This window comes from Oryctolagus cuniculus, chromosome 9 (genome assembly GCF_964237555.1).
Source record: "Oryctolagus cuniculus chromosome 9, mOryCun1.1, whole genome shotgun sequence".
NCBI lineage: Eukaryota > Metazoa > Chordata > Mammalia > Lagomorpha > Leporidae > Oryctolagus > Oryctolagus cuniculus.
This window is the reverse complement of record NC_091440.1, coordinates 3,405,382-3,417,641: the sequence shown is the minus strand read 5'-3', so window position 1 is coordinate 3,417,641 and position 12,260 is coordinate 3,405,382. Positions and strand designations below refer to the sequence as shown.

The 12,260-nt window shown below is 53.5% G+C and overlaps 1 protein-coding gene across 7 annotated transcripts in view; it reads left to right on the top strand.

Annotated features, from left to right (window-relative positions):
* Positions 1–12,260, top strand: part of MYO16 (myosin XVI) — a 697,134-nt gene that overhangs the window by 628,127 nt on the left and 56,747 nt on the right. For all 7 annotated transcript variants that reach the window (XM_070048580.1, XM_051849982.2, XM_051849978.2 and 4 more), the window contains one exon: positions 728–1,669. In XM_070048580.1, the coding sequence (XP_069904681.1) occupies positions 728–1,669 (942 nt within the window). The remainder of the gene's footprint in view (positions 1–727; positions 1,670–12,260) is intronic.

Below are 12,260 nucleotides of genomic sequence, written 5' to 3'. Positions count from 1 at the left end.
ATTTTAAAAGTTCCTGAAAAAAAAATGAAATTAAAAAATAAGTTTTTTTTCTGGTCAAACATCTTTGAAATCCATGCATAGCTTTTTCATGATATGCATTTCCCCGGGACACTGCAGACGGTCTCCCATGCACGCACTGCAAGACTTGGCGCCACAATCCATTTTAATTCTGTCTTCCGTGAGTTTTCGAAGTTCACTTTTCAGGCTGTTCATATTCCTTGGATCCCTCCCTTCTCATCTGACTTCTGCCTCCAGTGGTAGGAGTTGCCGCCTAGCTCCCAGTTCAAACATCCTATCCTAGCTAGAGTCTTGGAAGTCTAAGGTTTGTCCAGAACTGTAGGGGTCTGGGGGCCACAGCCTGGGCCCCGACGCCCCGCGGTCATTCTCCCCGAGGTGGGCCCGGGTCCCCCCGCCCCGCAGTCACTCTCCCCGAGGTGGGCCCAGGTCTCTGCAGGCCCCGGGGTCCCTCTCTCCAAGGTGGGACCAGGTCCCGGCGCCCCGCAGTTGCTCCCTCTGAGGTTGGCCGGGGTCCCCGCAGGCCCCCCGGGTCGCTCTCTCCGAGGTGGGCCCAGGTCTCTGCAGGCCCCGGGGTTGCTCTCCCCGAGGTGGGCCCGGGGTCCCCGCGCCCCGCAGTCGTTGCCTCCAAGGTGGGCCCGCGTCCCTGCGCCCCTGCGCCCCGCAAGGCCTGGGCGGCCCCGGCTGACCTGCGCGCTCTGTCCTGCCGCAGCTTTGTCCCGGCCACGCCCGCACAGCGACGACTACAGCACCATGAAGAAGATCCCTCCTCGGAAGCCCAAGAGGAGCCCGCACACGAAGCTCAGCGGCTCCTACGAGGAGATCTGGGGCCCCAAGCCCGGGGACGCGCGGCCCCCAGCGCCGGCGGCGGCGGACGTGGACGCAGACGCGGACGCGGAGCCCGTGTACATCGAGATGGTGGGCGCGGCGGCGCGGGCCGGCCCGGGGCCCAGCAGCCCCGAGCAGACCGAGGCTGTGTACGAGGAGATGACCTTCGCGCCCGCGCCCGCGGGGCCCGACATCCCGCCGCCCTTCCCCAACCTGCTCCCGCACCGGCCGCCGCTGCTGGTCTTCCCGCCCGCGCCCGCCACCTGCTCGCCCGCCTCGGACGAGTCGCCGCTGACGCCGCTCGAGGTCAAGAAGTTGCCGGTGCTGGAAACCAACCTCAAGTACCCCGTGCAGCCCGAGGGCTCCAGCCCGCTGTCCCCGCAGAATTCCAGACACCCGAAGGCGGACGCCGACGGGCCCGCATCGCCCGGCCTGGCTGCGCTGGACGGGGCGGGCCGCGGCTCCCCGCCGCCGCCGCCGCCACCGCCGCCGCCGCCGCCGCCCGCTGCCCCTCGGCCGGCCACGCACTTCGCGTTCCCGCCGGACGCCGCCTCGGCCCACCACGCGGGCAGGGCGGCGGCCCCCGCGGAGCCGTGCAGAGGGCCTCCGAAGCCGAACTCTGCCCCGGCCGGGGGCCCGTGCAGCAGCTTCGCCAAGGCCCCTTGCTCGCCCGGGCGGGCAGCGCGAGGCGACCCCCGGAGGGGCAGCTCCAGCGCCTCGTCCCCCGGCCCCTACAGCCCCCTGGACGAGCTGGCCAGCCTCTTCAGTTCCGGACGGAGCGTGTTGCGCAGGTCCGCCGCGGGCCGCAAGATCAGGCAGCAGGAAGGTGAGTGCGCGCCCGCCTGCGAGTGCGGGGCGGTGCGCGTGTGCACGCCTGCGGCGTGGAAATGCGGGCGGGGGCGGGGGTTCCGGGCAGAAGCCAACTTGAGAGGGTCCCAGGCGGGTAGGACTCCGCCTTGCAAGGTGCACCGTGAGACTAGGAGGCTCGAGGTGCGGAAACAGGGACTCTTTCCTGCATTCGATACATTGTAACGGCGTTTATTGGAGCAGGATTCTAACTTGGGGTCCACCGAGGCTCCCTCGTCGCACGGAGAGTACTTCTCGTAACGTTACAGTGCTGGCTTCCGTTTGATTCCCAGTCGCTGCACCTGCGTGGTCTCCTCGGCACGCTTTAACTTGGTTCTGTTATCCGTTACATCTGCGTTTTCTCGCTGAGCCGATGGCACCGCGCGCACTGGAAGGTCCACTCACATGGGCTCAGCGCGAAGCCTTGCAGCCGGGCGCTGTTGCCAGCCTTTGAAAGCACGCATTTTGTGTCCCCTAGCAAAAGTGCTCTCGGTTAGCCTGTTTTTTTGTTTTTTGTTTTTTGTTTTTTTTTTTTTTTTTTGCTGCTCTCCTCCAAGCAGCTCATCCTGTGCCACTTCGTTCAGATCCGGTTGCCTTGGTGCAGAGTACGCTATTGGTACAGGTGCCCGCTGTTAATAATCCCAGAGCATTGAGTCATTTCCCCAACAAAAGTGACAAAGGCTTTATTAAAATAATTCCTGGTGTTCTGTCTTTGGGAGAAGGGCGGTCGGGTGAAGTGTGCTGTCCTTAAGGACATGCGGGAGTGGTGAATGCTGTCTGCTTCCCCCCATGTACAGATGGAAAAATTCAGGGTGGAAAGGTTATGTGTGGTCCCTGGGGTCTAGTGGTGGGATTGGATAGAAGATTTGATTCATGGTGTCACATGTTATGCATATATCAACATACTCCTTTTCCAAAAGAAAATTCATGAATATTTATTAATTTTCTCCTTTTGATTAGGAAATGGCTTTCAGTATGAACACTAGAAGACCTAGGAAGCACTGTGAAGAAGTAAAGTAGGTCAAGGCCAACAACCCTTAGCAAATGAGTGAATAACCCACTCTATTCTTCAGACAAAAAAAGTTAATTGTTTGGCCAACAAGTCCTTCTTCATTATAGGCCATTAATGAGTGAAATTATAAGTAGCAGAATATTTGAATCTCACAGGTCATGTTTCATTCCAAGGTACACAAGGAATGTAAGAGAAAATCATTGAAAGAACAAATTGGTGTTTGCCTTAAAACCCCATGAACCTCATTTTTGCTACAGATCAGACGTGGGTGGACTCCTCTCGACTCTATTCAAGGAAGTGAGGTTAGTGAATTCTAGACAGATCGAATCCTTTGGAAATCCGGGAGTCTAGGGCTCAGAGGAGAGAGAGAGAGTGAGGTTTCCAGGCACCGTGTGTGGATTTGTAATCATCTCCCCCTGTGCTGACATCAGCTGGTATTGGAGCCTTCCTGTTCAGAACCCCAAAGTACAACATTGTTACCAACTCTCAAATTATGAGACATCGAGTGTCCTATCGTGGGCTTTTACAAAATACTTTCCCAATTTGCAAAGATTGGTTTGAGCTGCTTACGACTTTCTCATAAATACGTGAATTGGCAACTTCTGCCATTATCACAGTAGCTAAAATAACAGAAAATTTAGTAAAATGGGGCTGAATCACTCCCACACAACAGATTCTAGGAGTTCCGATGACACACTGGAGAGCTCGTGAGTCTCTGTGGCCTGTGATGAGAGAAAAAAGCTGACGGGTTTGCACAGCGTTCCCGGGGGGCAGTGCCGGTTACTCCCGCAGAATGGAAAAGGGGTTGAAGACGCGATATGGAAGGGGAAACTGACGGCTAGTGCTAAGTGCTAGAGCTGCTTATGTGATTACTAGGGTTTATGCAATTTAATCCTGAGCCCAGTAATCCACTTTCCTTCTGAAGGAATGGAACAGTGGTGTTCGTGACTTCCGATTGTCCTGGGATTTCCTTCCTTTAACATCCTAAATCCCATACTTTGCCTTCTTCCTAGAGACATTTTTATTTTCACCTGAAATAGCTTACCAGCCAGTTAATCCAGTGGGCGTCTAACTCATCCCCAAGGCACCCCGTGAATTTCCGTTCCCTTCTTGTACAGGTGCGATAACAGGGAAATTACTCTGCAGATTCTTTAGAAAGGCTCCCCTTAGCTCCTCGGAGCAGGATCTCAAGGACAGAACAGCCCGGTATGTCCTGGCTGGAGGCATTTCCGGTTCAAAGGGGGTGTTCTGTGCTGTGTGGTGCGTGAGGTTCTTTGGTGTGCAATTCTACTCGGCCACTATCCCGAAGATGTGCGTGGAGGAGGATTTCACGGACGGGGTGCTTATTTTCCGTAGGCCCTTGGACATGCGATTTGAGGCGTGCAAAGTCGTTCGCTCTCCCGGAGCCCAGGACACCTGGAAAACATGGCAGTGCAGGTGGTGGCTGTGGCAGCAGCCTGGGGAGGACCCCGGCTGCAGCGGTCACGTGCCTGCTGCTCTCCTGGCCCCCAATTCCTGACCCACCAGACCCGCCCGACACTATGAGCTGTTACAGGAGCCAGAGCTGAGGTCCACAAGGGTGGTCACCTTGCTCAGAGTTCCTCCGCTCCTGAGTGACAGAGCAGGACTTGAGTGTGGTGATTCTTGTCTCCTGAATCACACAGGAAGCTGCTAGAACAGCAGGGGCTGGGTGCGGCGGCAGGGGTGGGGGTGAGGGGCTCATCGAGGCCCTACAAGTTAGCCGTGCGGAAGTGCTGCGGAAACACCAGGTTGCAGAGCACACGGGCAGTCCCTGGGCCCTCACATGTGAGTTCCTGTTCTACATGGAAGGGTCCCCTTAATTCACAGAACGGCTGCATCTCATGTGGCCACTATTGCCGTGCTGATTACTTCTGGTTCCTTGGTTTTTAAAAAATCCCCAGCCCCGTTTGCAGCCATGAATGTGGGGACCTGGTCCCCGGGTCCCAGCCCCTCGGGTGCTCCCCTGCTCCGTGGCCTTGCTCCGTGGCCTTGCTCCGTGGCCGAGAAGGAATCGGAATAACTGAGCCTGTGACTGTGCACTCCCTGAACACCAGCGTGCAGCTGCGACCCCAGTGCAGGGTGGCCCAGGAATCTGGAGAAGCAAGTGGACAGGAACCAGGGTGAATTCAGGAAAAACCCAATCCATGGGATATTTTTAAAAATTATTTCATTACTTTCTTATTCTGTGCGTCCTCAGCTTATAAGATGCAAACAGGTACTCAAAAGTGATGAAAACCAAAAAGCTGTAGTATTTGTTACCTCTCGTCACGTGGCCGGAGGCTGTTAAATCCTTGTTAGGGGAAGACTCCACCTGAAGAGAAACCAGTCTGACCTGGAAGCATATTTCCTAGATTGAGCTCTCGTGGCGCTTTTAATAAAAATCACTTCAGCTAAAAGGAAATCACTGCTAATTTCAAATATCTATCTGATTACATAAATATTCCAAATAAGAACATTTTAAGTTTGGCAGTCACGGTGTTATAGAAACAGATTTTTACACTATGATATTTTTATTCCATAGGGCCATTTATTTAAAAAGGAATCCTTTTTTAAAGTTTGCCTTATGGAAAATTTCAGACATATGGAGAAGTAGAGAGAAGACATCAGGACACGCCCAGGGCCAGTCCTGTTTCACATCCTGTCCGTTTCCTCGCTCCAACACTGGTCTGCTTTGAAGTGTCCCACTGTGAAGTCACTTGATTAATAAATGTTTATAGGTATTTTATCATGGATATTGTTTACAGGGGAGGATACATATTTAAGGCATTGTAATTAGTACAGACCGGTCTGTCCATTTCAGCCTTCACAGACACGAAGCTGATGTTGGAGACAGAAGCCTGACTCTGTTTGTCATGCCACAAACAAAATCTTTTTAGGGGCAAGCATTCCGCCAAAACAGCACTGCCCAGCCAGGGCTCCTATTTGAGCTGCAATGCCAGTCCCTGGTGGCATGGATAACTGGTGCAGACAACCCCTTGTCCTCTTAAAAAGGAAAAAAAAAATGTGGATTTCTAATTACGACATCCAAACAGAGCTAAGTATGGAAGACCAAAGTTCAAAAAAGAATTACAATTGCATCTTGAGCCAGAGTTTTACGAGGTTTAGATGCCTCTTTTCCAAATCAGTGCAGTTCCCTGAAGGCGTAGAAACCCTGCAGTATTCCCGCATAGCCGGCAGAAGTCCGTGCGACAGGGCGCGGGCGGCGTGAGAAGTGGCCGTTCTCTGCTCCGGGTGTCTGATCCAGGAGTCTCTGCAGCGCCGTCATCATTTAATCTCTGTCACGTACAAATGAGCTTGCAGCATAAGAAATGAGGCTGCCTTATGCAAATCTCACATCCATAATGGGATGCGGAGCCGACACCCCCTCAGCTCCTTGTCTGCCTGCAGCCCTGGTGGTACTTATCCTGTCCAAGGCAGTTAATCTTTCTCACTCCCGGGGTGATTTCTCTTCCTGGAGGTTTATTTGTTAGGGGCCGGGGGCACAGTTTGTTGATGTCTGGTCCTCGTCCTCGCTGATATGCTGCCTTCCTCCTATAAAAGTCAAGCGTTCCTCTACAATCAGAAGGAACCATTTTTAAAGGTTTATTTATGTGAAAGGCCAAGTGAGAGAGAGAGAGAAGGCACCTGCAGCAGTGGGGGCTTGTCCAGGCCACAGCCAGGAGCCCGGAACTCCACTCGGGTCTCCCAGTTGTGTGGCAGGAACACAAATACTTGAGTCGTCATCCTCTGCTGCCTTCCCAGGCATGTTAGCAGGAAACCGGACCGGAAGTGGAGTAGCCAGGACCGGAACCGGCACCCCCATATGGGCTGAAAGCACCTTGAGCTGCAACTTAACCCTCTGTGCCATGATGCCGGCCCCTGGAATGGAACCCATTGGGTTCAGCACTAAATTCCCCCCATTTTCCAAATGAGTAAGAGTCTTGGGGAAACTCAGTCTGCGTTCTCCAAAAGGAAGGTGCCCATGGGTGACTGAGTGTCGCTGAGCGTCCGCTCAGGGAGAAAATGGCTCTGCACTAATCGCTTGTCCCCTCGGCAGTAACCAAGTGTCTGCTTGGGACTCACAGCAGTGCACACACACTTCCTGATTCTCCAAATGCCTGATAGGAATAGCATCTTACTCTGGGGACCGTGTTGTGGCGCAGTGGGCTAAGCCGCTGCCTGTGACACAGACGTCCCGTACTGAGTCTCCACCACTCTGCTTCTGGTCCAGCTTCCTGCTAATGCACCTGCAGCAGGCGACCAAGTACATGCTGGGTCCCCTGTCATCCCTGAGAGAGACCCAGATGGAGTTTCTGGCTCCCAGCTCTGGCCCTGCTGTTGGGGCCATTTGGAGAGCGAAGCAGCCAATGGAACATATCTCTCCCTGTGTGTGTGTCTGTTCTTCTCTCTCTGTCACTCTGCCCTTCAAATAAATAAAATAGACCTGGAGGGGAGAAGGAGAGAGAAGAAACCTGAGTTAGGAATCAAACCCAGGTACTGGATTTGGGATATAGATATCTTAAACTGCCTTTTTTTTTTTTTTTTGACAGGCAGAGTGGACAGTGAGAGAGAGAGACAGAGAGAAAGGTCTTCCTTTGCCGTTGGTTCACCCTCCAATGGCCGCCGCGGCTGGCGTGCTGCGGCCGGCGCACCGCGCTGATCCAATGGCAGGAGCCAGGTACTTCTCCTGGTCTCCCATGGGGTGCAGGGCCCAAGAACTTGGGCCATCCTCCACTGCACTCCCGGGCCACAGCAGAGAGCTGGCCTGGAAGAGGGGCAACCGGGACAGAATCCGGCGCCCCAACCGGGACTAGAACCTGGTGTGCCGGCGCCGCAAGGTGGAGGATTAGTCTAGTGAGCCGCAGCGCCGGCTTAAACTGCCTTTTAACCTCTAGGCCAAATAGCTCCTCACTAACTAAATTTTAAAAAGAAAAAAAAAAAAAAAAGGTTATTTGAGCAATCAAGAAAATTGACCCCTAACTAAACTGATCAATAAAAAAGAAAGAACACACATTAGTCGTGTCAATAAAAAGAATGGTATTTAGCACAGGTCTTAAGTGCTATTTAGACAATGGTAAATAAATACTATGAACAAAAGAAGTAACACTTTATTCATCTGTGCTTGGAGATGAGCTCTGCATTTTGCTGACTTGATCAGTGGCCTCGCTTACCCAAGACGCCTTTGCCCTCTGTATCAGTTAGAAAGACATTTTTTCCTAAATGCCTGAGCCTGTGTGGCAACGTCTTTCCTCACAGTTTACAACACTTTCTCTAAATGCCCAGAAGTTCAGAAGGCAAGTTGTGCAACCGGGGGCCTGTAAACCAGACTTGCATTAACTTGTTGAGCACATTCCTTCAGCGTCATCCAGTAAGCATTTTCTCAATGTGAGCGTGAGGCTGCTACAGGGAACCCAGAAGTTCAGTGAGTAACGCTGGCACTCACAGCCCCTGCCCTCTCCCAGAACATGTATGGGGCACGCAGGTACACCCCAGTTCCGGGAGAGAATCTGGTTCAGGAGAGAAGCATCCACCTGGCCATCCTCAATCGCTCCTGGATCCAGGGTTGGGCTCCAGGGGCCCAGGCCAACGAGATGCAGCACCTTGCTGGGGGAGAAGCTTCCTCCAAGTCCCCGGATTCTCAGGTGTGCCCGTGACCCTGGGGGAAGCGCAGGTAGAAGCCCCAGAGAGGCTCCAGGTGTAGGTGGAGGAGGGAGGGCAATGCAGGCACAGCAGGACTCTGACAACCCTTTTAGAATATAGCATGAATTTTCTGGGGAAAAAAAAATAAAAAGGAGAACCAACAACCCTTCCTTGCTGGGACCCGCGTGTTATGAGCTCTGTGCCCAGAGGCTCCTTCTCAGGCCCAGCATGAGGTGCTGAGTTACCTCCTTGTTCCTCCGGGGTCCCCGGGAATTCAGCACGCATGCTGAGCTGTGCAAAGACTGGAGAGATCCTGAATTGGAAAATGAGCGATGATGGTGGCGATTCAAGGTGCCTGCATGCGACTCCACATCACAGGCAGCACCCGGAGGCGGTGTGTGACCTGTCATGGGGTCGTCGGTCCTCTGTGTGCAATGTCAACAGCTGATGTTTGTAAGCCGCTGCGTCCTGGTGGCAGAGCGCACTGACATCTGCTGGGTCCCCATCTCCCAGAGAGGTGGGCGAAGCAGGTGTCACCACCCCTGTTTACTAACAAGCAACCTGAGACCCGGGGATTAACTGATTTTCCCTTAACCACAAAAACAAATCCATCACAGAGTTTGGATCAAACCCATCTTTCTTGCAAACCCTGGACTCAGTCTGGAATGCCATTCTCACTCTCTGAAAAGAATTAAAAGTAAAATAATGATACCAAGTCTCTCCCTGGGAAAGTAATTCCCCCCCGAAGCCAAACCCAGGGACAGATGGGGGAGGCAGCAGCAAAGACCCCTCTGCCCTGCTGTCAGCGTTTCTATAGTGCACCGTGCTCCCGTGCTCCTCCCGCATTCCCGAGAAGCACGCGGCGTTTCTACACGGGCTCCCATGCTCCTCCACCTGCTCTTCCGCCTCGTTCGTCTTCTCGCTGACAGCCTGTCCCACCCAGGGTCCTCTGGGGTATCAGGGGCTCACAGCATCCAGGGCGGGGCCAGGATCACTTCTCAGATCCAAAGCTATGGCTCCTCCTCCATCGCCCTGCGTCTCAGCCTCTTGGAGTCTGAGTCCCTGCTTGACCGCAATCAGACTCACGCCGACATTGCCTTCACTGGCAGAGAACGCACCAAGCCTCTTCCCTGAAGCAGCAGCCGACTCACGCAGGGGAGGTTGACTTCAGTGTCATTAGCAGGGTGTCTGAGCCTGCCCAGGGCTTGGCTGGAATTCAGTGGGAGGTGAACCCAGACTGTGGGCCAGGAACCATGCTAAGAGCTCTACTGATGAACCGCAGTCCTGTGGTTTGGATCTTAGTCTGGGTGTCACCCAAAAGCCCAGGTGTAAAGACTTGTTCCCACTGAGTCTTAGGTTAATGGGACGGAAATGGAACCCCATTAGGGTGCTGGTGGGCGGGGCCGTTGGGAAGTGGTTAGATTGAGTAGGTTATTAGAGGAGCGCCCGTGATAAGGAGCGACGTAGACAGGTCTGTGCTGGCTCTGGGCACCCTGCCAGCAAGAATGCCCTCGCCAGATGCCCACACAACGGGGCCACCCAGTCTTGGACTGTGAGCTTCCAAACCCACGATCCCAAATACGCCCTCCTTCCGTTCCCAAGCAGCCTGCGTTGTCATAACGAAACACAGACCAATATAAGCAGCGACTGGCAACAACTCCCTGATGGGAACAGGAGGCGGACACGTGCTCAGAAAAGCCCGCACCGTCTGTCTGTTCATCAGTGTTCTAAAAAGAAATCGTGTGAATGCAGAAATGGAGGCGAAGATAACGGCAGTGCCAGCAACCTGGGTGGAGAACCAGGGCCAGCCCCGGGAGCCTGCCCCTCTGCGGCCGTTTGGGGGCAGAATATGACTCTCTCTGGCCTCATGACCCTGGTATTTCAACTCAGATTCATTATTTTTTGAAACCCAGGAGCAAAACCAAGCCGAGGGTCATAATTAGATATTTAGATCCATCTAATCCCAAAAAGTTGACATTTGTGTTGTGCAAATTATCTTGGGAAATCACCTTCGCATACTGGCTGTAAGTCACGAGCTGCCAGCATGCCAGTCCGACCAGAGAGCTTGTCCAGCGCACACAGACAGGCGGGCCGCGGCGAAGAAGCCAGCACAGCCGGGTTGCTGTGTAACACACCATCGGGAGAGAGGATCTATTGTACCTGAAATTCTGATCTTTTCAGAAGTGGATTATCTTTCCTAACCAGCCAATATTTTTCATGCTATCAACCATTAAAGCAAGCTTCTATTGTGTATTGCGTGTCTACACTGGATTGCAAATTAAAGTCCCACTGAGGGTTCCAAAGGGAGACTCAGAGCTTCATCCTGCAGCCCCTCGTCAGCGATGCTTACGCGAGTTAATACAGACCTTCCTGGCTCTCTGCATCTCATTATTGCCACGTCCTGGGGTTTTCCTCATTCTTGAAGAAATGGCTTAGACACGACGTGGTACGTGGAGTGCTTTCCCGAGACGGGAGCTGGACCCGTGCCACAGTCTCTCTCTTCTGAGGAGTCCACAAGAGAAAAACCCATTTCTTAATTACCTTGCAGTGTTTAAGGCCCTTACGCCTGACCTGACCATTTTTATGATCAATCCCCAGATTAGTCTGGGAAGTCTCACACCATCTGAGAGCTAGTACATTCAGGGTCGTGTTACCCAGAGCCTCGTTCTCTGCACCGACCACAGTGTCTCCCTCCGTGTGCATGGTTTCTCCCTCAATCCCCCCGTGTCCTCCTTGGAATCCTCCCTTTGCCTACTCAGATGTAACAGTATCAATCATTATTTTTGTAACAGACAACAAAGCTGTGTGATTCATTTACCCCCCCCCCATACCAATGACTAGACTTTAATGTAGGCAGGTCCCCCACAAGAGTGGACATGAGCTAGCCCAGAGACTTTATTTATTTATTTATTTATTTATTTCTGACAGGCAGAGTGGACAGTGAGAGAGAGAGACGGAGAGAAAGGTCTTCCTTTGCCGTTGGTTCACCCTCCAATGGCCGCCACGGCCAGCGTGCTGCGGCCAGCGCACCACGCTGATCCGATGGCAGGAGCCAGGTGCTTCTCCTGGTCTCCCATGGGGTGCAGGGCCCAAGCACTTGGGCCATCCTCCACTGCACTCCCGGGCCATAGCAGAGAGCTGGCCTGGAAGAGGGGCAACCGGGACAGAATCCGGCGCCCTGACCGGGAGTAGAACCCGGTGTGCCGGCGCCGCTAGGTGGAGGATTAGCCTAGTGAGCCGTGGCGCCAGCCAGCCCAGAGACTCAACACTGATCCACAGTGGCGTGCCACCTGGACCCAGGTCTGAGAATTTGCACAGCACCCAGAGTCCCTGTGAACACTCCAGCAGCTTCCTCATATCCCAGATTCTGGATCATCTTCAAGGAGACTCTCCCAAAAGAAGTTTCCATTTTAAAGAAAGGAAGAAAGGGGGCAGGGCTGTGGCATAGAGGGTAAAGCCACCTCCTGCATAGCCAGCATCCCATATGGGCACTGGTTCAAGTACTGGCTGCTCCACTTACAATCCAGCTCTCTGCTTTGGCCTGGGAAAACAGTGGAAGATGGCCCAAGGCCTTGGGCCCCTGCACCGATGTGGGAGACCTGGAAGAAGCTCCTGGCTCCTGGCTTTGGATCAGCTCAGCTCTGGCTGTTGCAGCCATTTGTGGAGTGAACCAGTGGATGGAAGACCTCTCTCTCTCTCTCTCTCTCTCTCTCTCTGCCTCTGTGCAACTCTGCATTTCAAGTAAATCTTTTAAAAAAAAAAGGAAGAATTGACATGCACAACTGGTACCAAAAGGTACTTTCTGGAAAATGTATATCCTGTAGCTTTTTATTTTCATTTTATGTGGGAAGAACTGTGATCCAGGAAGAGGTGGGTGAGAAGGAGCAGACGTGGGCAAGACGGTGGTGGACCATCGGTA